The following is a 27,874-nucleotide window of genomic DNA, read 5'->3' as shown; positions in this document are numbered from 1 at the left end:
ATTGTTGGAAATAAAATAATCATGTCCACTATTCATTTTGACAAAAAGAATTTATTTATTGTTATCATAAAATAGATATGCCTTTAAATGATCAGAAATAGAGCAATTATGTTTTTAGTTAGTATGAAATCGTTTTTTTTATAGTGTTTTTATCATTTTAATTGATACTTTTCGATGTTTTTCCATTTAATAGGAGATTTTTTAATGTGTATTTAAATTTAATCGAGTCTCAATAAAAATTTCATATATTAGATTCAATTCATGAGGAGCGAATATAATTAGATACGGACAATTCATATACATTATAAACAATGAGTATTTATCCTTGATCAAGAGTTAATCATCAAAGTCTTGACAATATCGATTAAAATTTTGAGATATAACTGAGAATCAGTAGTATTGTAAATTTATTAAAATTATCACCTTTATCCTAAAAATACCTATATTTCATTTGTGCGTCAAGCTTCATTGTTATGAAACTTTCTTTAAAAAAACTATAATCATACTTTACCAACTATACACAAAATTGTTGAACATGAATTACTTCAGAACATAATATTTTGCTATTTATTAATAAATCAATTTTCAATTCTCTATTAACCAATAAGGATGAACTACTAATATGATTTAGTTCCACTTAAAATAAAAACAACTGGATAATTAATGGTCACAATAATTTGAGTGTGTTTTCCATTTTTTGATAGAAAATTTCAGAAACACCAAAACTAAACCTCAATTATTAGTTTCATCTCTAAAATATGAACGATTTTAATAACACTCATTTAATTAACATTATATCCTCGATCTTGTAACATAATGAAAATACACCTCTAACATCCGGATTTTGAGGACATTAGGTGGAAGAAAAAAAAAAGAAACAACTGAAAAGGGTGAGTCATTCTCTTCCCCCAACCCTCATCTCTTGTTCAAGTAAGTAAAATAATATGAATTTAATGTGGGTGTTGAGTTAGGTGGTCTCTGTATCTGCAGTGTATCGATACTAGTAATATTTATTTTGTTGTCAGTAGTTGCAGATAGAGAAATTTCAAGAAGAAAACAAGGAGAATTTGAAGGGGTTTGCCGGTAAACTTGAGAACGAATCAAGAATGAGTGGTTCCCGGTTCATAAAGTGTGTGACCGTCGGCGACGGAGCAGTTGGTAAAACTTGTCTACTCATTTCATATACCAGCAATACTTTCCCAACTGTAAGTTCTTCTTTTCTGAGACCAACAAAGTACTAATTTTTTTAAAATTGGGGTTTCGTTGTTTAAGTTCCTATAACTCCACAAATGAAATTCTTATTTTGGGTTATATAGCTGTAGTTCTGTAGATTAAAGTTGTTTTCTTGCTTTGTTGGTAGACCATTTCTGTTTGATTACTGGGAATTTATTGAATTTTAGGGAATGAGAGAAGAAAGCGAAAATTACTGCAGCATAAACAATTTTATAGACAAGTGCTCCGTCTTTCTTAGTCCCGGTGATGATTGAAACAAGATATTCCTTCTGTTGTATTTTTCCGTTGTCTTTTCCCATAGTGTTTGAAGTAGTATATGATTGTGAAGTTTTCTTAAGATTATCTCATTGATGTGCTTTATAGACAGAAGGGCACTGGTTTTTCCTATTTATAATTGAATAGAAGTTCGATATGAAACCTCTTGATTTAATTTCTTATGCTTTTAAGAAGAGGCATAGCTGTATTTGGTTCTTCATACGAGAGCCCAGGAACCTTCTCTATGTTATTTTTCATGTGTCTGTAGAATTCCTCACAAAAACCTGCTTTTATTATTGTTTTGTGTGTGTGTTTGTGTAGGAGGAGGGGGAGGAGGTGAATTCTGTGCTACATGCTGTATTTTGGCTTATGGTGTTAATTAATTAAAATGTGTTTAGCTGATGAAAAGATGACGCTTTGTTGATGATCTTGCCTCTGAACTTAAAAGTTTAGTTTCTAAGATAGAAGCATGAGTGTTCTCTATTCGAAGTCATAGAAGGGTGGAAAACATTGAGCTTTAAATTTATGTGCTTTTGTTTAATAAGTTTGTTTGTTAAAGTAGTGGCTGTGAATCCCTCAAATGAAACTTTCTGATTCATCATACTCTAAATTTGCTTGCTATGTTGTAAACAGGATTATGTCCCGACTGTGTTTGACAATTTTAGTGCAAATGTAGTTGTGGATGGAAGCACTATTAATTTGGGTTTGTGGGATACTGCAGGTAAAATGGATATTAGTTACCATGTTTCTTTACCTCATTGTGGCACTCATGCTGACTACCCCTACTGTTTGATTGGACAGGTCAGGAGGATTACAACAGATTAAGACCCTTGAGCTATCGTGGGGCGGATGTTTTTATACTAGCATTTTCCCTCATCAGCAAGGCCAGCCATGAAAATGTCTCCAAAAAGGTGCAATCTCCTTTCTAGAATTAGATCTCTAACTTTCAGTTTAATTTTGCCTGCTCACATAAATGACTATGAGACTGAGGAAACATGTGTGATAGCAATCTCCATTATCTTGATAGCAGTCCATGGAAGACTTTGGCTTGCTTAACTGTTACTTTAGTTCTTTGATTCAACTTGTTAGTGAAAGTACCAATAAACTTGATTATTTGGATAAAAGATGCCTATAAGAGAAATAAGATGAATGAGATGTATGGTTGGTGATATTCCACAATTTACAGGAACTAATACATTTTGCTCTTGCTATTTAATTTTAGTGGCTTCCTGAATTGAGGCATTATGCCCCAGGAGTTCCAATCATTCTTGTTGGAACAAAGCTAGGTTAGTATGTCCTCCTTACACTGGTTTTATTGTTGATTCAATTATTTGTGTCCTATAAATACCTCTATGTGGTTGGAAAGGTCTCTTCATTTGTCTGCCGTTATTGCAAGTTTCTACTTTATTTTCATTGGAGACAATTTTCTTGAACCGTGGTTGCATCCTTTATATTGGACATCTTGCCTTGAATGTATGGATGAGCTCTGATGTCGGACAATCCTTGAAGAGACTTTATTTATGAGTCCGGAGCCAAAAGGGAAATTTTTTTTGAGTGAAATTCCCAAAAGGACAACAAAAATAAGTTTGAAACCAAAAGGGTAACATTTGAACGGGAGGGAGACGACATTTAAATTGGGGTAGGAAGGCTCAGGTCCCTATGTGCCTTGCAAGGCGCAGAGATAGAGACTTACAAGTCACATTCTGCTTGTGCCTTGTAAGGTGCATTGGGCCCCGCGCCTTTGTCTAAATAATAATAATAATAAAAAGTTTTTAGGCTCTAAAATTTTTCATTTAATTTTTTCTATTTGCACCAATTTTGTCTTGTAAAAAAAAGTTTTTATGAGCTGATTTTGCCGGATCCAATTTTGCCACCATAAACACATACGTTTTAGTTGAGGAAACAATAATCATACTATATATTTGAATACCCACTTCTAAAGTTTCTAACAATAAGACTGTCCCATTCATTCGAGCCGTTCCAGTGAAATATGAACATATATTTGAATACCCAGTTTAGAAATGCTAAAAGCTAGACAAGGAGTACAAAATGTAAGTGATGCGGTTCAATATAATAGTTTTTTATATATATAATTTGATATTATTGAGTACAAAATACAAGGGACATGAAAAAAATATAAATGATAAAACTTCTAGAGATTATCGTCTGCCTCGATGTGGTTGTTGTTGTTGTTGTTTGTGTACCTGTTCCACACATGGTTGGTACGTGTGGCCTGGTTGTTCTTCGAGGGTTTTTAATGTCCGCAAAATTAAATTTATTATTGAATTATTTTAATATTTTATAAATGTGAAAATTGAAATTTTGTCAATTATTACAACATACATATTCTTGTGAAGATTCATCATTATCATCATCTTGACTTTGAGACATCATCCTACAATAAGATGTAAAATTATTAACATATAATTTAATATAAATAAAATATTTCAATAATTATTTAAAGAGTATATTACTTACCATCGAAAAATTCATTCTCCCAGCATCAAATAGTGAGTTTTGAAATTCACGGTGGTGTGTATTTTATGCAAAACAAAAATTTTCATCGCTGAATTGTTGAAACCCCAAAATTCCAACATTAGGAGTTTGAAAACCACTATCTTCTTGTTGTGTGTACTTGGGCACACACGTAGATGCTCCAACACAGTCAAAAAGGGGTAATACGGAGTATCGGGAGTAGCCAATGATAAATTGGTGTTGGCCTCATATTGATTTCCCAAAAATTCCGTATTATGTTCTTCTATTTGAACACCTCCCCGATTTTGTCTACCACATCTATGAAGTGATGGTGGTTGTGGTGGTTGATATTCATTTGGTGGAGTAAATTGTTGTTCAAAGTTCAATCACATGTTCAAATGGGCAACATTCATAGCATTTCTAGAATAAGATGTCATTTGTCTTGCATTTTCTCTCAATTGAAATGATTGAGTATTATCATTTTCTATCGTTTGATTCCTTCTATACAATCTTTCGTGTCCCCTTACCTAAAATTCATTAAAAATATTTATAAAAAAAAGTCAATGAAAGAAGTAAATGATATTTATGTATTTTAAAAAATATTACATACCAATGCCTCAAATCTTCCTACGATTGGTTGATGTCCAATTTGGACATTATGTTGTGGATTTGCAATGAACATGTGTGAATGTTGTAGATACCAATGAAAATAATCAATTTGGTTTGCTTGATGATTTATCTGTACAAGATGTTGATAACGTTGATTCCATGTACTTTCAGTATCAACTAACATCTGATGAATATCTACTGTTATTTTTTTGCGCTTATTGATGGTATAATGATCACCATAATAATGCACATTTTATGGTATATGTTGCACAAAACCAAAGTGTGTAACTACACGATCAACCATGTGTTACTCACGATAAATTCCGAAAATAAGTGACACCTTCACCATCCACACATTCTGCCCTCGTTGACACCATTCAGGCAATGCATTAAGAACGATTTGAGAATAAAGTTTTATTTTTTCAAATAAACTATAAAAAGAATAAATTAAAAAGTTTAACATATATCACACATTTTTTTACTATTTTAAATTTTGTGCTAAACTAATTTTTTTTATGATATCTGATCATGTAAAGCATCTCGAAGTATGATCAGAATATTTCGAGCCTCATTCTGATGAAACCTTCCTCGAGATCACTTATATGCAAGTGGTTTTGGTCTCTCTGGTTGATCATTGTTGAAAGACAATAGTAAAGGTTGAAATGGGATAATATGCTCCCACACCCATACCTATAAAACAATAAATAATTTTTATTATTAGTATTAAAAAATAGTCAATCATAATAATTACAAATATAAAGGTGACCAACCTGTAATAATGATATAAAATCATTTACAACGGCAATGTCGCATATGGATGCGTGACATAATGAATGGTGCAAGTAAAAAAGTGTGGCGGCTCCCCATGCCTGTGTTGTCAATGCATGTATGTCACCCATTTTAATGAAAAATAAGAATTTAATTTATTTCCTGACTAATCAGGAAATAATGTTCCTTCGAGCAACCAAAATAGGTATAATCTAAATTTTTGTAGTACCTCTACATCAGTGGAATTATCGGTAATTTCATTTGAATTTTCTATATAATTAATTAATGACACTGAAAAAATTCTATAACCTTGAAATCATTTTTCTAGAGGAAACCAACCGGTTAAATTATAAATTAAATTTTGTCTAGTAATCAAATCCATGGATTTAGGGTTTTTAGTAGAATAGGTGTACCATCAACAACCATACCGAACATAATTTCCATATCCTACATAGTTATTGTTGTTTCGCCATTTTTCATATGAAAGGTATGAGTTTTTGGCAGCCACCTTTCAACCAAAGCAGTAATAACGCTTGCATCGCACGGAATGTATCCTACTTCAAGAACACCTCTAAAACCTGTGTAATTAAAATAAATTTGGTGTACGAGGATGAAATGGATTATTTTTTATGTGTTGCCATAATTCATGATCATGTCGATGCACTGTTAAACGTGTTTCCTTCACACTTAGTTCACCATTCTAAATATTTTGAGACCGATGTTTATCTTGTAACGTTAAAACATCATGATCCCGAATATGCAAAATTTTCTTGATTCATCTATATATCAAAATGAAAAAAAGAATTACATCTGGACTAATACTACAACTTAAAGTTAAATCATTAATTAAAAATATAAATTTAAAAGTTTACCATTAAATTATCTTTATATTGTCTTGATTCTACAAAAAAATGATAACTGTGGTTTAGCTTTGACACTTTGTGTGAGTTTTGATAACTTTGGGTGAGCTTTTATAGGATGAACATGACAACTATGTCTTACAAAGTTATCTATGTGTAGCTTACTTTTTTGCATGCATGCATATAACTCCATTATTATAAGTTACTCTCTATGTTCACTTTTACTTGTCACACTTTGATATAAGTATTTTACCAAACTATCTCCTATTAAATGATGTCTTAAAAAATAATTTGAAAAATGAGTATTGAATGCCGAGGGTAAAACATGGAAAAAGTAATTGTCTTTTCTTAATATGTAAAAAATGACAAGTAAAAATGAAAATCTGTTTTAGTAATAAGTAACAAGTAAAATTGAATGGAGGGAGTATTTTTTTTTTCCTAATTATTTAATATATTAAATACTTCAAAAAAAAATTAAAAATATTTATAAATGCATGCATATATTTTTATATTATGACAAACTAATTTTTTTCTAATTATTTAATATATGTAATACTTAAAAATTATAATTATTTAATATATAAAAAGGGCGCAAGGTTCTCTGCGCCTTACAAGGCAAAAGAGACCTTGCACCTCACTGTAGTCCGACACGAATTAACATAACGCATAGGGTGCTCAGCGCCTTACAAGGCACAAGAGACCTGCAGAGGCGTATCCAGGATTCTAGCTAGATGGGTGCACGATTACGAAAACATATATCTTAAATATAAATTTGATCGATTTGACTTTTAGTTCGTGATATGAACCATTAAAGTTTAAAAATTATAGGTCCAAAATATATAAGTCGTCTACTAGTTTTAAATTTTAATATACACATTTGATTTAATTATATAAAAAATTTACAATGCTAAATTTTTTAGGAATTCTCAATGTAACACACTTGAAAATTTTGAAAGCATAAAGGAAAAGAACAAAAGAAAAATTAGTTGAAACGAAAAAAGTGTAACTGATAACCACTTGAAAAAGTGTTACTCAAAGAGACAAGATAGATATAAGATTTAAATTTCTATCTCTCGCTTAGAGAAGTGCACCCAATTATCATCGTATTATTATATGATACTTTAAACATGAATTCACACATCTATATTTAAATATTTTTTTAAAAATATAACACTACTATATATGATCTAGAGAGGGGAGCATGGGTTCACGTGAACCCATGGCACCCCCTCTAGATACGCCTCTGGAGACTTGCACCTTACTTTGGCATTTTGTATTAAACTAAGGACCCGTGTGAATCTTGCAAATTTGTAGTGTTGATTTGATTCAACACTGCAATGTAAAAAATGTATAAATTTTTTGCAGAGGAAGGCGCAAGGTATGTGCGCCTTACAAGGGTCAAGTGACCTGTGCCTCTCCCAATATTTCAATTACACAACTGAATTTTGCAGTGTTGATTCAACTGAATTTTGTAGTGTGAATAATTCACTTATTTTGAAATGGAGACAGTAGAAATTAATAATAGTAAATTATAGTACTTGTGTATTATTATTGCGATTCATAGTACTTGTTACGTCATTTCAAATAATATATGACTTATTATGTTCCAATTTATGTGACATTAATAGTATTTTTAGAATCAATCGAATTCTATAGGTTTCTTTTAAACATTTTGAATTGTTAATTATTGTCAACAACAACAACATACCCAGTGAAATCCCACAAAGTGGGGTCTAGGGAGGATAAAGTGTACGCAGACCTTACCACTACCTCGCGGAGGTAGAGAGGTTGTTTCCGGAGGACCCTCGGCTCAAGTACATCCAAACCAAGTAAAAGAAGAGGAAACAATATATAAAACATAACATCCAATAAGAAAAATAGTGCATAATCAACAACGGAGACAATAACATCAAGAAAATACTGTGAGAGGTGAATTGCAGTAAACAACATATGGCTATAGGATCACAGACAAGAACTACAAGTGTCAGGCTAGGACTACTACAAACGCTACCAACCCATACCCTCGCAAGGAAAGACAACACGCTAACCCTACTAACCTTCAACCTTAATACACGACCTCCACTCCTTCCTATCTAGAGTCATGTCCTCGGTAATGTGAAGCTGAGCCAAGTCCTGTCTAATCACCTCTCCCCAATACTTCCTAGGCCTACCTTTACCCCTCCGCGTACCCTCTACAACCAGCCCCTCGCACCTCCTCACTGGGGCGTCTGCGCACCGTCTCTTCACATGCCCAAACCATCTCAGTCTTGCTTCCCTCAGCTTGTCCACCACAGGGGCCACTCCCACCTTCTCCCGGATAACCTCATTCCTAATCTTATCGCTCCTAGTGTGCCCACACATCCATCTCAACATCCTCATCTCCGCAACATGCATTTTTTGAACATGTGAGTTCTTGACTGGCCAACACTCCGCTCCATACAACAAGGCCGGTCTAACTACCACTCGGTAGAACTTACCTTTAAGTTTAGGTGGAACTTTCTTATCACACAAGACTCCAGAGGCAAGCTTCCATTTCATGTGTGCCCAACTCAACACAACAAGAAGATAGTGACTTTCAAACTCCTAATTTTGGGTTTTCAGCGAGGGAAATTTTGATACACACCAACATGAATTTCAAAACTCACCATTTGATGTCGGGAGAATAAATTTTTTGACGGTAAGTAATATACTCTTTAAATAATTATTGAAATATTTTATTTATATTAAATTATATGTTTATAATTTTACATCTTATTGCGGGATGATATGTCTCAACGTCAAAATGATGAAGAAGATGAATCTTCACAAGAATATGTATGTTGTAATAATTGACAAAATTTCAATTTTCACATTTATAAAAAATTAATAGAATTCAATAATAAATTTAATTTTGCATAACATTAACAACCCTCGAAGAACAACAAGGCTACACGTACCCACCATGTGTGGAACAGGTACACATCAACCGCGTCGAGGCAGACGATAATCTCTAGAAGTTTTGACCTTTATATTTTTTTTCATGTCCCTTGTATTTTGTACCCAATAATATCAAATTATATAAAAAATTATTATACCTAACCGCATCACTTACATTTTGTACTCACTATCTAGCTTTTAGTATTTCTAAACTGGGTATTCATATTTCACTAGAATGGCTCGAATGAATGGGACAGTCTAATTGTTAGAACTTTAGAAGTAGGTATTCAAATATACAGTATGATTATTGTTTCCTCAACTAAAATGTATATGTGTTTATGGTGGCAAAATTGGATCCGGCAAACTCAGAAGGCAAAATTGGCGCAAACAGAAAAAATTGCATGAAAAATTTTAGAGGCTAATTTTTTTTTTTAATTATTATTATTTAGACAAAGGTGCAGACAGAGTGCACTTGTATGTCTCCGTCTCCTTGCAATACGCATAGGGACTTGCGCCTTCCTACCCCAATTTAAACGCCGTCTCCCTTCCGTTTAAATGTTACCCTTTTGGTTTCAAACTTATTTTTGTTGCCCTTTTGGAAATTTCACTCAATTTTTTTGCCCTTTTCCTCCTGACTCCTTTATTTATATACCCAATCATAGCTCGCTACGTCAAAATCTGTTACGTTCTGCAGAAGAATTATTTATCTTCTTACTCTGCTATGTCAAAAGAAATTGTTTTTTTTTTTGTATCTCAAACTGTAGTTGGTGTCATCTGAATTACATTTACAAGCCAATCATTCCTTTCTGAATCAGTTATTTGTCTATTCTCTGGATTTTGGGCATCACGTGTATTCATCTGCATCTTATTTTCTCCTCCTTTTGAAAGTTGAGCCGATTGTTACTACAAGTAGGAAAAGTAATTCAGTGGTGAATAGAGATCCAATAACTAGGAGTATATCATGTAGACATTTTTGAGCTTTATCAGTTGTTAATTTTGAATGAGATTATATCTGTAATTGAAAGACAGTTGCTAAACATTGAAAAATAGACTGTCAATCCTTAAATGCTGCTATCTACTTTTGGAATTACGAAAGGATATCATGTAACCTCCATGACTGCTGATTCTATATGAACTCTTGCATGAAGCACCAATAATGGTTGGGTTTTTCATGCTTTCTGTTTAACCAGAATTACACCTAAGAACTACTTATGGTGTCAAGTGTCTTAAACTAGAATTATCTCTAAGAACCACTTATCGTATCAGCCATGAATTTATACGATTTGGAAGAAACATTAGTGTTCAATAACTTTATGGATGTGAAATCAAACTGCTTGAGAGATTGAGGAGACCTTAATACCCTACTGTCACAACTAAAATTTGAAGAAGATGCGATGTTTGGTTGAAGTTCCATTTCTGCAGGACACCCAATGCTTTGTGGTTTGAAGTTGCTTACCTAACCCTTTGCCTTTTGAGAAGTCCCTTACAAAAAAAGTTCATAATTTTCCAAGCTAATTACATAACTGGTCTCTGAATTAGTATTAAAGTATGTGTACCATAGCACTAAGTAGTTCATAAACTATTCTATAACATGTTCTGAAACACATACTCTCTGGACTTTGAAATCCAGTACCTAATGAGCTTAAACTTTATCTCATCACTAAAATTCAAGAATATCTAGGGTTGACGAGAAAGTACATAAATTATTTCAGTCAAAATTCTGCAACATATTCTATGTGGATTTTGAAATAAAAACATATAATGAGCTTAATGGTTTTCTGCTGTCTGCTTTGTGTTAAATAATATTCTGTCTGGTCTCTTTCTGTCTAAACGTGTTTCTGGCGAACATGTTGATCATGTTTAACTTGTAGTATCTTGTTTCATCCTTATTGGTTCAATTGAATGCTTCAGTCCATTCCTTCTGTTTAACTCCACTTTGTTTCTTCCTGTGGGCTAGTTCCATTCTTTTCCTGTCTTCTCTTGTGATTTCTCGTGCTTCTGTTTAACGGCATTAATTATGCTTCCACTAGATCTTCGAGAGGACAAACAATTCTTTTTAGACCATCCTGGTGCAGTACCTATTAGCTCGGCTCAGGTATACCAACTTCTAACATGTTTCAGCAGTAGTAGTGAATTCGTTTTCTTAGACCAGATGATTAAGTTTGAGGGGGCTAGTCTTCTGTCCGTATCTCATTTCCTGCATACTTGTAAAGGGTGAAGAGCTCAAAAAGTCTATTGGTGCTGCAGCTTATATTGAATGTAGTGCAAAAACACAGCAGGTAATTTTCCGATCCAAATAAAGATTACATGGTCTAGCTATAAGTCACCTCGTTTCATACTTATTTTGCAAAAGAGAACTGCAGAATGTGAAGGCTGTTTTTGATGCGGCTATTAGGGTGGTTCTACAACCACCCAAGCAGAAGAAGAAAAAGAAGAGAAAGGGTCAGAAAGCCTGCTCTATCTTGTGATTTCGCTAAAAGAGTGGCTATGCAAAGGAGATATAGACGATTGTCAGTGTACTTCCTATTTCAAGTAGTGCAGAAAATTTGTTTACTGATTGGCAGTCCTGACCAAGTACTCTAGGAAAGTGTCAACCTGGCTCGTGATCGAGACTTGGTCTGGGTACAAAAGTGCTCTCGTTGTCTCTTCCTGAGTTAGATCTATATGATCTGTGTAACATTTGTAAGATGATTATTACTATTCTGGCATCTGTTGTAAGCCATTCAACATACTAATTTAGATTTTGGATGTGCTATAGTCATTGTGTTGAATCATTAAGAAGTTGTAATGTATGTTTCATGTATGAATAGTTTCTGGTTTCTTGATTGGGAGAAAGGCTTTTGCAAGTGTTCCAAAACTTAACTTTTGGCTTATTTTTATCGTTTTAGCTTAATTTTAACTTATACAAATACTCGAAAAGTATGTAAAAGATATTGTATTTTGATTTAGAAACATTTAAAATAATTCAATTCATATTGGCTCTTAGTATGTTGGGCTTTGTAGCAATGTTTGACCTAGTTTCGCAGTGCATTTTTCAACACATTAAGAAAAAGGTATTTTGAAAAAGACTAACCTACTTTGAGTTAGTAACAAACGTAGCTTTTCTGCTATAAAGATCCCGTTTAGGTTGTTGAAACTGTAAAGCAGAGGAACAAAAACACACCTAAAATGGTGGATACTACTGAACCTCCATTAATGAAGCAAGAGAAATCTAGAGAGAATTGAGAGGAGAAAGCTTCTCTGATATTATTGACAGAATGCAAAGTGGTTCTGATTACAATGAACAAACAACTATTTATACAACTAATCAACTAAATGATTCTAATTGATTAACAATATACATCTGCAATCTATGAGCTAAACTAACTAACTGAAATCCTAACTAACTTGATGCTGACGTGTACAACAAATATCTCAATACCCCCCCTCAAGTTGGAGGTGCGACTAGGACATCCAACTTGTCTAGGACTGCAGTATGTTTGACTCCAGTGAGTGCTTTGGTGAGAATGTCAGCAAGTTGATCACCAGTGCCAATATGATGTAATGAAATCAACCCTTCTTGAAGCTTGGCTCGCACAAAGTGGCAGTCAATTTCAATATGCTTGGTTCTTTCGTGGAATACAGGATTTTTGGCAATTTGTAAGGCTGACTGGCTATCACAGTATACAGGAAAAGGACCATCACATGGTATAGTCAGTTCTTCAAATAATCTACTTAACCACACCAACTCTCCAACCACTTTCCTAATAGACCTGTACTCAGCCTCAGCTGAAGAAAGGGAAATAGTTTCTTGTTTCTTCGACTTCCAACTTATAGGACTTGATCCCAATAACACAATATAACCAGTAACAGACTTCCTTGAATCAGGACATGATGCCCAGTCTGAGTCACAAAAAGCTTGGACCTTGTAATCATTAGTAGAGGACATAAGCAAACCCAGGGTTGGATCCTTTTTAAGGTACCGAAGCAAGTGATATGCTGCCTGCATATGAGATTCTCTAGGATCCTGCATAAACTGACTGAGATGTTGTACCCCATATGCAATATCTATTCTAGTGTTGGTGAGAAAATTTAACTTTCCAATCAACTTTCTGTATGAGCTGGGATCTGCTATAGGTTTCCCTTCATGAGCTTTGAGTTTGATTGACGAATCAAGGGGTGAAGCAAGACTAGAGTACTTTGTACAGTGATATTCTTTGAGAAGATCAAGTACAAACTTCCTCTGTGATATAAGCATCCCAGTTTCTGTATAGAGGATTTCCAAACCTAAGAAATAGTGCAACTTCCCCAGGTCTTTGATTTTGAACTGGTTATGAAGAAAAGCCTTTAGTTGACCAATCTCTTCAAGATCAGTTCCAGTTAGTAGAATATCATCTACATAGACAGCTATAAACACAGTAGAAAGACCCTGTTTTCTATAGAACAAAGAATAATCATTTAGGGAATGATTGTAGCCTCTGGACTTTAAGGCATCAGATAGTTTGGCATATCATTGCCTGCTTGCCTGCTTTAGGCCATAAAGTGATTTCTTGAGTTTACAGACCATACCTTTGGTGTGAATATCCAACCCATGTGGAATGTCCATATATATTTCTTCATGTAACTCTCCATGAAGGAAGGCATTATTTACATCCAACTGATATATATTCCAGCACTTCTTCACAACAGTAGCTATTAAAGCTCTCACAGTTGTCATTTTGATGACTGGAGAAAAAGTTTTTGTATAATCTATCCCATAGTGCTGAGTGTAACCTTTCACAACTAGCCTTGCTTTGTACCTCTCTATGCTTTCATCAGCCTTATGCTTTATCTTATAAACCCATCTACACCCAATGGCCTTCTTACCAACAGGAAGATACATAAGATCCCAAGTGTCATTATCATGAAGGACAGTCAACTCTTGTGTCATTGCAGCTTGCCAAGCAGGGTTCATTCCTGCCTCATTAAATGATGATGGTTCACAATCATGTGACACACTCAATATGAGTGATTGACTATCAGGATACAATGATGCAGAAGTTATGTGATGGTGATTAGAAAAAGAGGCATGTAAAGAAGTCTGTGTAGGTTGGTGTCCAGTATAGAGATAGTCTTTAAGATAAACAGGAGGTTTATGGGTTCTAGAGGATTTCCTGATGGGAGGAGTAGGTTCAGAGGGCAAAAAACTTGGTGAGGGAGGTGAAGTTGAGGTGGAAGAATATACAGGATCACACTGTCCAGTTTCTGAAGAAACATAATCAAAATTATCATTATCAAAAACATCAGTATCAAATGTAGAACTGGAAGAAGGATTGCTGACGGAAAAATTAGAGATATTGGAAAAAGGAAATACTGATTCATGAAACACAACATTCCTAGAAATGTGTATTTTCTTACTGCTCAGACTTAGCACCTTGTAGCCTTTGATACCAAAGGGATATCCTATGAATACATGGGGTGTAGATCTTGGTTCAAATTTGGTTCTGTGATGTTTAGGTGTAGTGGGAAAGCAAAGACATCCAAAACTTCTCATATGAGAATATTGGGGTGCTTGATTATATAATATGGTGAATGGACATTTATTTTGAAGTAGGGCAGAAGGAAGTCTATTTATGATGTATATGGCTGTAAGTATGCACTCTCCCCAATATTTGGTTGGTAATTTGGAATGGAAAAGAAGGGCTCTAGCTGTTTCTAGGAGGTACTTATGCTTTCTTTCTACCACACCATTTTGTTGTGGTGTATAAGGACATGATTTTTGGTGCAGTATTCCTTTGGACTAAAAGTAAAGAATAGATTCTTGGTTTACAAATTCAAGGCCATTGTCTTATCTTATGGTTTGGACTTTGGTTTTAAACTGGTTTTCTACCATGTTGACAAATGACTTTATGATATGTAAAGCATTGCTTTTGCAGCTCAATAAATGTGTCCATGTAGTTCTGCTAAAGTCATCAACTAGGGTGATGAAATACTTGAAGTTGTCATGGGTGGGTATATGGTAAGGTCCCCATAAGTCAACATGAAGTAGTTCAAATATTGTTGATGTGGTGTGAGTTTTAGGTGGAAAAGGGAGTCTGGTTTGCCTTGCCATAGGACATATGTTGCAAGTAAAAGGTTGTTTGGGGGAAAAGGTTACAAGAATGGATGAAATTCCTTTCATTCTTACAAAGGGTACATGGCCAAGTCTGTAGTGCCACATCAAGTCATTACAAGATTCATGATGTAAACGAGGCATAGAATCAGAAAGTACATTATTTGCATTACTAGGAATGGTGTTCATTGCAGTAGACTTAGCAGACTGAGAATTGAAACTTCTTACATTGAGTGAAGGATTACAGGAATGAGAAATGGAACTACAGGAATGAGAAATGGAACTACAAGAATGAGAAAAACATTGACATTGAGAGCCTATCTTATTGTTATGGAAAAGACACTCTGTTGAAGATGAACTGTGTGACTGAGTTGAACTTTGTTGTGAGATGAATGGACTGCTCTTTTTCAGGCAGTCTGAGCAAAGGAAATATAACCCATCTTGTTCTCTACCAATCTCCAGAGGCCTCTTCATTGAAGGGCCCTGCAGGACACAAGATGAGTTAGAAAATGAGGCAATGCAATTGAGATGTAGAGCCAAGGAACTGATAGAGATTAAGTTGTACTTGAAGGAAGGAATGAAAAGAACTCTAAACAGTGTGATCATGTCATTAAGCCTGACATTTCCAACTTTAGTCACCTTAACTTTGTATCCATTTGGTAACTTAACTAAGAGAGAATATGGCAGGTTAGTAATGTTTAAGAGGTGATTGATGTTAAAAGTCATGTGGTGTGTAGCTCCTGAATCCAGTATCCATAAGTCATTTTTTGATTTGAGATAGCCACATGAAAGTTTATCAAAATCAATAGATGAGTTACAAGCTATGATACCTGCAAAGTTTGCAGCTCCACAAGTTATCTGCTCCTCAGAATTAGCATCTCCTGATTTTCCCAATTGGAAGTGCTGCAACAGATTAATAAGTTGGCTATATTGTTCACTGGTCAGGCTAGCATTGCAAGTTGGATGAGGTTCATCAGTTTCTCCCATGTTTGGATCTGCAAAAACATTAGCTGCCACCCCTTTACCTTTAACATACCTATGATTTGCATTATAATTGGCTGGTGCCCTCTGGTTCTGAGCATTGTTGCATCTTTGTTGATTGAAATTTTGTCCATTAGAAGTGTTCCCTTGGTTGGGATAACCATGTATCTTGTAACACTTGTCAACAGTGTGCCCTGGTCTCCTGCAATGTTCACAAAAAGGTCTAGACCTATTATTTGCAGGGTAATTGTTAGATGAATAGTTTGTCCTGAACATCCTTCCTCCTGAACTCAATGAGCCAGTATTGGTAGAAGCCAACCTTCCACCTGATGAACTTGATGAACCAACATTCATAGAAGAATTCATTGAACTACCTTCAGCAAACATCTAACTGTGTGGCTTAAATTCCCTTTGTTTCTCTTCCTGAACAAGTAATGCAAAGGCCTGGGCCATGGAAGGCAATGGATTCATCATCAGAATGCTACCTCTAATAACAGTATAAACCTCATTAAGACCCATTAGAAATTGAATTAGTCTCCTATCTTGTTTTTGTCTTATGCATAGTCTTTTTTCCCCCCACAACTACAAACACAACTGCACTGGTTCTTAATACTCAAATTACTCAATTCTTCCCAGAGTTTCTTCATCCTAGTGTAATACACAGTAACATCAAGTACTCCCTGACTTAGATCATTAATATCCTTTTGGATTTGAAACAATTTAGCACCATTCGTTTGATCATATCGATCTTCTAACTCTTTCCACAATTCTACAGCATCAGAAACGTATTCTACACTATCTGCAATATCTTTGCTAAGAGAGTTAAGAATCCATTATGTGACCATGTTATCACACCTCTCCCATTGGCGATACTGAGGTGAGGTTAAAGGAGGTCGTCTAAGCTCTCCAGTGATAAATTCTAACTTGTTTTTCACAGACACCTCATCGCCATGATCGATAAACGACTCCTTCAGAATTGACTGGAACCAAAATCAAACTTGGATTATCAGATGGATGGATGTAAAGAGGATTACTTACATCAATTGTGTTTCCTCCTGTTGCAGTGGAGCTCTGGCCTGTGATTTCGACCATGATGAACTCGATTCACGAATACGATGGTAGGAAATGAAGAACGAGAAGAACTGGGACGAACACTGGAATTCGACGACGAGAAGAACAACGATCTATACTAGCTTTGATACCATGTTGAAACTGTAAAGCAGAGGAACAAAAACACACCTAAAATGGTGGATACTAATGAACCTCCATTAATGAAGCAAGAGAAATCTAGAGAGAATTGAGAGGAGAAAGCTTCTCTGATATTATTGACAGAATGCAAAGTGATTCTGATTACAATGAACAAACAACTATTTATACAACTAATCAACTAAATGATTCTAACTGATTAACAATATACAACTGCAATCTATGAGCTAAACTAACTAACTGAAATCCTAACTAACTTGATGCTGACGTGTACAATAAATATCTCAATATAGGTTAGTTGATTATGACCTCGTTTATTTTTATTAAGGTTAAGATACTTGAATGTGAATGATTAAAATATAGTTCTTAAATATGAGCACTAAATTATTAATATTTTTTTGTTTTTTAACATTTGAACGTGATAATTTATTTATTTGTAAATTTAATAAACATATAATTCAAATAAAAAAAATGTAAATTTAATAAGTAAAATGTTTATGTTCACTAATTATGATGATAGTGATAATGATTGGTGTTAGTGACTAGTAATGATAGTGATTAAATTGTGTTGGTGGAGATGCTTGGTGTTGTAATGACCGAAGCGATGGTGATTGTTGGTGATGGGGAAGTTAGTTGTTAGTAGTAGTTGGTGGTATTAAGGGTGATGGCTGAAGAATGTATTGTGGTTGGCGATTGTTCATGATAGTGTAGGTGGTTGATAATAGGGATTGACAACAGTGGTTGATAGTAATGATGGTAATAGTGAATATAATTATATAATGATGAAAGTGATAGATGTGGTATCAACTGACAATAATAGTTAATAATAGTTATGATGGAAGAGGTGATTGATTGTGGTGGTAGTTGTGATGACAAAAGTGCTTAGTGGTAATGGTAAATAGTTATAAGCAAACAGCTGGTAAAAATTATCCCAAAAATTAGATTAGGCGAAAATAATTAGCCAGTGGAATGCACTTGATATTTTAGTAAGTATTTTTTTAGAGTTAATAGTTAAAAGCCTTTTTAAACTTAACACACTTTATAAAATGTACACTTAAACTATGATAAATTTTAATTACCCTCTCAAACATGATTTTTTGAAATTATATACCTCCTGTTATGACACATGACAAAAAAAATTATCATGCTAATTTATATGACTCATATTTCTTTTTAGTCAATCCTAAAAGAAATGACACATTTCTATATTTCGTAAAAAATAATTTTAAAATTTTCATTCTACTCCTTAAATGATTTATCGTCATATAAATATTTATGACTTATTTTAGAGCATATCTTTCTTAAACTTAATGTCAAGTCAACTTCATCATATAAATAGGAACATAAATTAAATTTTTACTAAATATAGAAATGTGTCATTCCTTTTCGAATTGACTAAAAAGGAAAGTGAATTATGTGTCATGTGACATATTAGGGGGTAACAATTTCAAAAATCCATATTAGAGGTGGTATAATTAAGAATTTTCATAGTTTAGGTGTGCATTTAATAAAGTATGCCAAATTTAAAGAGGGGGGGGGGGGGGGGGGGGGGGTTATATATAAAAGATTATACTATTTTTAAAAAATTAATATATTTTAAATGTGAAATATTGTATTTACTAACGTGTGTTACCACACATTTTTCAAAACTCAGCAACATTAATGTTATATAGGTTCGGTCAATGATCAAAGGATTTAAAATCTTATATTTAATAGATTTAAGGGTTCGATTGGTAAAATAATAAGTAGGAAAACAAACATAATTAAATACAAGAGTCTCCTAAATAATTTCACCAAATATAAATACTGAATAATTAAGGTATGAAAGTTGCAAAAATATGAATTTATACAATTTCTCTCTTTAAATAAAGTAATCCCACATTATTGATTGTATAAAAAGTTGTTAATTATGATCGGCCCCTCAAATAAGTATCGATTTCTTTCACGAAAGCAAAAAAAAAAAAAAACAGAGTATCAATTTCGGACTCCATAAACGTAGCAACTCTTTTCTCCCTCATGTCCTGTGTGATTCTTGTAATCTCCGACATTCTTGTACGTCCTCTCCCAAGCACAAGTGTTCCATTGTAAGTATGTTTAAGTTTACTCTGTTCTCAATTTTTCTGATAAATTTAGCTCTTACCATTTCATTTGTTTTTCCTTCTCTGTTGTCATGTGGAAGAACTTAGTGCACCGGACTTGTACGTGTGGGATTGTTGTTGGTGAGAGGGGGGAGGCGAAGGGAACTTATGCGAGTGTGTTAATTCCCACGTAACGAGAATTGCTATCAAAATTATTTTTGTTTCTTTTCGAATAATACAATAAACGAAAAAAATAACTAAGTATTCGAAATTGAGTAGATATGTCCTATTTAGCTGCTCACTTATGCTATACTGTTATAGTTGGTCCCAGGGCCGGCTCTATGCTTTGGGAAATAAGGCTTTTGCCTTAGGCCCCCAAATTTCGGGGGCCCCAAATTTTTATCAAGAATAAATTATGTGTTAAAATTTTTATAGAAAAAATTGATTATTTATGATAAAAAGTATAATTTTTTTAAAATATATTATTTTACCCACTTTAACAACTTTTGTACTTTGTTAAAAATAAGAATTAATAGTGAAAAGTGTTGAACAAAGTGAATTACAAATTCTTTTTTATTTCGTTTTAAATTTTAGTTTCAAGCATTACTACAATCATATTAAAATGGGGTATACCAAGTCATCAACTTCTTGCGTCAAATTCTATGGTTCTAAATCTTATCTCTATTTAATATTTATCAACTTATTACTTGTATAATTATGTTAACAATTCATATAATAATTGTCTCACTAAAAGGATGTTTTTCAATGTTGAGTTGATAAAATCTTACCTAAAACTAATAATTAAAAAAACAATATTAAAATACTAATAATTTTCATCTAAATAGTGTAAGAAAATAAATTTTGAATAAATATGTATATGAAGTTTGATTATATTTTAGGCCCCGAATTGAAATTTCGCTTTAGGCCTCCAATCACGTTGAACCGCACTTGGTCCAACTATGCGCTTAATTTAGTTGGATCCCCCAATTGAAAAAAGATCACGTATGCACTTAAAAGTATGCGAAATTGACCAAATATGCCTTCTTTGAGAGTATCCAGGAATAATATTCAATCAAATCCGAAGTTATAATAAAATTGACTCTTGAGGATTGCTGTTATTTTGGAAAATTATTGAGCCAAAAGCAGTGGGAATTTGCTTGCTTAAAGATGGATCCTCCTTCAAAATGGAGGGAAGTTGGCTAGTTTATGCTGTTTGAACTTGAACTTAGTAAAAATATTTGTTAGGTTTTTGGTTATGAAAACTTCAATTTTCCTAGCAAGGGATATTTATCCTACTCTTTGTTGTTAAAGTTTCCAATTGTTGAAGCACAGGGTCTATCTGAAACAAACTCTCTACCTCTGCAAGCTAGGGTAAGGTCTGCATACATCCTACCCTCCTCAGACCCCACCTGTGGAATTACAGTGGCTATGTTGTTGTTGTTCTTGAAATTTGTTTATCTGACTTATTGTTCTCATATAGACTGGATTGCCGAATACCATCTCAATAGGAGTCTATTAAATGCTTGTTGTTTACCTGCAGGCTCGATTTCTACAATGGACGGCAGGGAGCTTGAATTCTCTAGCCAAGAATTGTTGTCAAGTTCTACTTTTGGTGAAATTCCAGAATCTAGTTCCATGAACAAGCGTTTCAATGAAATTTTCACGGACGTGCATGCTTGTATTCATGCCCACACTTGCAATCCACCTGGTCCTGATAACTCACACACACACTTGTTACCATGTTCACACCAAGGTTGTTACTCCCCCATGTGACGATACTACTGCAGAGTCGACAACAGCAAATGTAGGAAAGAAACACCCTTTGAGTAATAAGGAAGCAGTTCGCAAGTACTGTGAGAAGAAAAAAGCTCGGGTTGCATCATTAGAGGATGAGGTAGTCAGGCTAAGGGCTATAAATCAGCAATTGTTGAACAGGCTGCAGGGTCAAGCTGTCTTGGAAGCTGAGGTTTCCAGGCTCAAGTGCTTGCTCGTGGACATCCGAGGAAGGATTGCATGTGAAATTGGATCATTTCCGTATCATAATCCAATGGAGGGTGCAGATGTATATCAGAACCTTCGTGGAACTTATGTTATGAACCCCTGCAACCTACAATGTGATGATCAGGTTTATTGCCTCCAACCAAACTCGGAGGAGTCAAATGGACAAGGCCTTAATAGTTGTGGATTTGAGACTCTTCAGTGTTCGGGTAGTCAGGGACTTAAGGAAGTTCCTGGATGTGCATTGGGCTATGGTACTCCTACGGCCAACGCTTCTCATGGGAATAAGAGAAAGGGAACAGGTAAAATTCACATTCATTTGAATTTCCTGTTTTTGGCATATTGTTCTGAAAATTGGTCAATATTAACTATCTATACCTGAACGCAGTGAACCTTCACTCTCTTAGTTTACAAGAACTCTTACATGAAAATAGGATCTCATCCTGCTCAGTCATATTAGACATAGATTAGGCTGATTCCAATAGCCCTTGAGTTCCGTGGGCTCGTTAAAGTAAATGCTAAACCTGTGAAGATCTCTTTGTAGGTCAGTTAAAATTCCTTACAAATTGTCATGCAAAGAAACTTCATTATAGGTAACAAAGTCAACAACATACCCAATGTAATCCCACGGTATTTGGTCTGGAGAGGATAAAGTGCACATAGACCTTACCCCTAGCTCATGGAGTTAGAGAGGTTATTTCCAAAAGACCCTCAGCTCAAATAACATTATAGGTAACAAACCTCCACTGCTATAATAGCCAATGTCTCAAGGTTCTATATTTTACTTGTTTTGCTCAAGTAACCCTTGATACTAGTCATTGGACCGGTAGCAAAAAGAAACAGAAGTACTATTGTTTCAGCTGTGCTTTCAGATATTCCTATCCTTTATTTACATTGATCTTCGATTTGTCTTCTTTTTAGGAGGGAAATGTGCAGCAATGGCAAGCCCGTGAACTGCTAGCTTCAGAAGGTCTTGAGTAGATTGTATTAGGCTTCTACTCCGTCTTTTGGGATTCTTTCCGGTATCTCATCATTGCTGAGTTCAATTTTGCAATATTTCCCTGCTCTGCTTCGAGTTGGCAGCCTAAGTTGTGTTTTGGATTTTTCAGTTATTTATTATTAAGAATATTGAATTTGGCTAGCGGACATGCTTAAATGGAGCGTCATCACATAGACATAGTGAATTTATATAGCGAACCTCAACTTGCTTGATTGTGGTATAATTGTGTTGTTATAATGGATTGAGCTTTTAGACATGAAGGTGAGACCAAGATTTGTTAAGATCTTGGAAGCTTTGTTCTTCGGCCTGGTATTCGTTTTGTTCTTTTGATGAATCTTCCTCTTGTTCTTGAATTATTATTCATTTGATGAAGTTCATGTCTATGTTATGTGAACTTGGACATAGTCAAGGAAACAAGGTTTAGTTTGTTGATACGTTTAAAGATTGAGACAACTAGAATCTCGTGTTAAATGGGCGGGTTAAACTGAATTTGGATTGGTCAAAATGCACTGAATTAATGCCGCCCCTAGTAACTGGCACCTTAATTGACAAGTGTATCTGTGTGTTTCTTTAACTTGGAGTGCCTACTATAACAATCAAATAATGGGACAAAATTTGTGGTGTCGCTGAAGCTGTTAAATTTTGGTCTTAGGCCTAACTCACACCTCAAAAAGCTAGCTCAAAGGGAGGAAGATTGTCAGAGCCTTATAAGGACTCCACCCATCTCATTAACCACTAATGTGAGACTTTTTGCTTTTAACACTCCACCTCCTCATGCTCAGTGCTTAGCATCTGATGCGTGGGAAATTTTGGGCAATTTTTGACCCACCTCACGCCCAATGCTTAGCATCTGGTGCGTGGGCATTTTTTTGGGCATTTTTTGTTTTTTTTTTTGCTTGGGCCCCAACATTGGGTGAGATGGGTCATACTCTGATACCATATTAAATTAGGTCTTAGTCCTAACTCACACCTCAAAAGTTAGCTCAAAGGGAGTAAGATTGTTCAAGATTTATAAGTAGTCCACCCATCTCATTAATCACCAAAATTAGACTTTTTGCTTTTAACACACTCAAATATTATTTGGACTTTTACAAAAGAATTTTTCCTAAATAGCGATATTTTGGAGCTTATTTATTATACACAACGATACTTTTAGTAGTATTTATCATCATATTTTCACTTGTGAGTTGTAATATAGTGTATGAGTCAAGTTAGGAGGTTGTATCTGAGATAGATGTACGATTAACGTGCAGAAAATCATGATAGAATCTGTTTAAAGATAAAAAGAAACACGTTATACAGAGGAGCAAATTATTCAATCTCCATTTCTAGACTCTTATGCATCTTCATCCCAAAAGTAGATCACCCAATTGAATCCTCTTCTTCTTCTTCTTCTTCTTCTTCGGTTTTCCAAGAGAAAAACAAATGTTAAGCGATACGAGAAGGATAAAGAAAAACTGTATTGATACAGTTTATCAATGACTGAAACAGAATATATCAATGTATGTTTTTTGTGATTCGATTGCTAAAGTTATTCATCAGCCAAAATATGATAATAGCCACCAAGTGTTGATTATGGGTGTCAAATTGGGCCTTTTGGCCCAATACAGAATCTCCTCCTGCCCTGCCCTGCCCCGCCCCATTTCAATTTCTGAAAATGTAAGTTCAGACCCGCCCTGCCCTATCCTGCTCCATTTTAGCATTATGCTGCCTATTTGAATAATCTGTTCAACTTGAAACAGAAGCTTGATCTAGTTTATATTATAAAAATTGAATCTCCATATTATATTAAATGAATTCAAGTTCATTACACTTTTGAATTAGGTTATCGATCTCCAGCACAAAACACGCCATATAACATTGTATCAATAATCGTTGTGGTGTTTCTCCGTTTTAGAGGGTGTTTGAATTGATTTAATAGTTGGTCAAACCTATTTTTAAATCAGATTTTGAATTCTGAAAGAGTTTTGGAGAATATAAAAATAACTTAAAATAAGTCAAAAATGAGTGTTTGGCAATGTTAAAAATAACTTAAATAAGTTAAAAATCAAAAATAGGTCTGCCCTACTTTTTATTTTTAGACTTAAAAGTCATTAAAATTTGACTTTTAATTTTAAACTTAAAAAGTTAAGTCAGTCCAATCAGGTTTTAGTCGTTGTTATTAAAAAGCCCTTGTTAGCCACGGGAACATGAGATAATATTGATGACGCTATGAAGATTTTACTAGATTATAAACGTATTCGTATTTTCCATGTGATTCCTGATATTATTACTATACACAAATTAGTAGGACAAACACAAAAATAAAGAAACTGAATTTAAGGTTGGAACCTAATTGCAAGAAAACAACTCTAACAGTCCTAATGGTTTTGTATTTGCTTTCAAAGATTTAAGCAAAATTTATAAATTTACTATTTTCGTTTAACGTTTATGTATAGTCATAAGTGATAAGACTATGATAAATTTTCTTGATTTTTTCTTATGTATTCATTTATAGATTTTGATCACATCTTGATATTTTGGATTTGCTGCTTCAATTAAAATTTCTTATTCTAATGTCACCAATCTTCAGGATTTGCATCAATTGACTTATTTGTGTTCTCCAAACAAGATAAATTGATGATTTTAATATAATTGTGAGTTGACGGAGATATTACTGCATCAAAAATCATTTTTAGGAGTAATTAATTAACAGTAAAATCTTAATTGTCGTTAAATATGTATTTTTAGCGGTAATTAACACTTTTTGTATATGTCTCTAAAGTCTTTAGTGACATTGAATCTAATAACAGTGCATAACTAATGTTGATAAAAAATTTAACATTATTTATTAATATGTAAATTTATTGTCTCTAAAAATTATTTCTATCAGGCGAAAGGGAAGAGTGGAGAAAGATGCACTGACCATTAAAGATCATGAAACAGAATTCAAGAAGCAAAACAACTTAAGTTAAAGTTAATTAAAACTTTCATATTATAAAATAATATTGAATTATAAAAATACAACTACGATATTTATTGTGACAAACGACAATATATATCTCAAATGATTAGTAGCATATATTCATGCATGACAAATGCATAAAATAATGAGCAATTTTCACATATAGCAAACACAAAATTCATATTTGTATGCTATAGCAAAGTTTGCATAATTGCGCTCCATAGTAAACATAAATATGTATATTTTGCTATACATATACAAAAGAAAGCAATTGTATAATCTGCTTTGGTATACATATACAAAAAGATCAATTGTATAAAGCGAGAGAGGCGAGTGAGCGAGCGAGATCTGGGAGAGTGGCGAGCGAGATCTGGGAGAGGGGAACGAAAATATATGTATATATACAATTTTCACGCATTTTATACATTTGCGTTTTTGTATAAAGTGAGAGAGGCGAGTGAGAGAGCGAGATCTGGGAGAGGGGAACAAAAATATATGTATATATACAATTTTCTCTCGCTTTATACAAACACAAACGCATTTTATGCAATTTGCGTTTTTTGTATAAAGTGAGAGAGGCGAGTGAGAGAGTGAGATCTGGGAGAGTGGCGAGCGAGATCTGGGAGAGGGGAACGAAAATATATGTATATATACAATTTTCTCGCGCTTTATACAAACACAAACGCACTTTATACACTTGCGTTTGTATAAAAAACGAGAGAGGCGAGGGAGAGAACGAGAGTGGCGAGCGAGATTCACCAGGAGAGAGGTGAAATAGCAATAGTTTACTATGAGGTACAATTAAATCAAACTATATTTATAGCATTTAATTTGAATTAATAGTTTGCTATTATATACAATTTTCCCTAAAATAAATACAATCATATCACATTGATAAAGGCCGGTGATCAACGTAACCAACATTGAATTAGACCATATTTTAAGATCAAATTAAAATTAATGACCAATACAGAGTCTTTTGGGGTAGTCGACACGTGTCACGTCGATAATCATACACCAGACATCTCCAAAGAAATTAAAAAGCACATACTTACATACATATATTCAAACTGGGGGACCAATGCAATATTATTGTTGAACTGGTGAAATGAATACTATATCATAGCGGCAGATAATTATTTAGCCTTTGCTCGATCAAATTCATATCATGCAAATATATTTTTAAGAACACGACATTTAAGGGATTGGTCCACCTAATCAGGAGCAGAGCTAGATAGAGTCAAAGAGTTCATTCAAATTACTTTTTTCGATGTAAAATTATATTGTTTGTAAATAATTAATATTTTTTTTTATGTATGTTAGTAGATATATTGAACTCCCTTCAACTACTTTGTATATTTACTTCTTCATATTTAAAATTCTGATCCGATCAATACACCTAATTCAACTTATCCAATTTGTTTGGTGGTTCTTTAATTTATATGTTGATGAATTTGTAGAAAGACATCCTCATTCGAATGTATATATATGCATCAAAATAATGCACTAATAGCACGTCACATTTATATATATATATCCCCACATGCCTCCATAATGCCATCCAAGTGGACCAAAAGAAAAACGTACACATTTAAGAAAGTCTTATCTGGAAAAGTTATATAATACCAGTACGTACGTACCAATAAATCAACACAATTTGAAGTTTGATAGCTCATGAAAAATGTAGGCCGAAGTTATAAGAGACTTAGGTGGCCTAAAGAACAGAACTAGTGTGTACGTTATGGATTTTGACGAATTCAGTATTTTTAGTAGGTTAAGAAATTTTTTAAATATGTATACTAGCTCCTTTCTATTTAAAATAATTGATGTTTTTAACCTCTAAAATTTGATCCAAAATAATTGATATATGACAAAACCAAGAAAGTCACATTCATCATCCCTATAATAATTATGTAACAAAGAAAAAAGCTTAAATTTTAGGAGCAAGTGAATTCCCAATTCCATCAATTTCCATGTGCCCAAACAACAATTATTTTGGACAGAAGGGTTAAAAATTAGGAAAAACTACATAATTTTATTTTGGTTTCCCATCCGGTGTTCGGTATTCATACTGGAGCCCGACTAAATCCGGATTCACGCCGGGAAGTCCCACATTGGAGGTAAAACGCTCCCTAACAAAGGCTACTTTGTATCTAAGGGGGCTCAAACCCAAGACCTCTTGGTTAAGGATGAAGGAGTACTTACCACTCCACCACAACCCTTGTTGGTGGAAAAACTACATAATTAGACATACTTTACTATCATATATACTATTATTATTTATACTTTCAAAATATCATGTATCTTGTCACCAACTCAGAGTTTCCTACCATATATATAGTAAGATATACTTAGATACATGTATTTTTGCTACCAAATACACTAAAATGGAGAGAGGCGAGCGAGATGGGGAGGGAGGCGAAGCGAGATCTGTGATGTATCTCAAATACATGTGAATCATACTAGATAGACACTACATAC

At 34.0% G+C, this 27,874-nt stretch overlaps 2 protein-coding genes across 3 annotated transcripts in view; both read left to right on the top strand.

Annotated features, from left to right (window-relative positions):
• Positions 1-27,874, top strand: part of LOC125840013 (E3 ubiquitin-protein ligase UPL3-like) — a 120,471-nt gene that overhangs the window by 30,874 nt on the left and 61,723 nt on the right. The gene's annotated exons all lie outside the window — the stretch shown is intronic.
• On the top strand, positions 952-11,947 carry LOC125840018 (rac-like GTP-binding protein ARAC3). Of its 2 annotated transcripts, none has more exons than XM_049518997.1 (7): positions 952-1,205; positions 2,122-2,209; positions 2,290-2,399; positions 2,711-2,774; positions 11,147-11,211; positions 11,330-11,395; positions 11,480-11,947. In XM_049518997.1, exons 1-7 carry the CDS (start codon positions 1,107-1,109, stop codon positions 11,582-11,584), a joined length of 597 nt encoding a protein of 198 aa, XP_049374954.1. In that variant the 5' UTR covers positions 952-1,106; the 3' UTR covers positions 11,585-11,947. The 2 variants fall into 2 exon arrangements, with proteins under 2 accessions (XP_049374954.1, XP_049374955.1); XM_049518998.1 differs by having other exon boundaries at positions 953-1,205; positions 11,470-11,626.

This window comes from Solanum verrucosum, unplaced genomic scaffold (assembly GCF_900185275.1).
Source record: "Solanum verrucosum unplaced genomic scaffold, falcon-dt-bn FXZP01000177.1, whole genome shotgun sequence".
Taxonomy (NCBI): Eukaryota; Viridiplantae; Streptophyta; class Magnoliopsida; order Solanales; family Solanaceae; genus Solanum; species Solanum verrucosum.
Note: the sequence above shows the minus strand (reverse complement) of the source record. Positions and strands in the feature narration are given on the sequence as shown.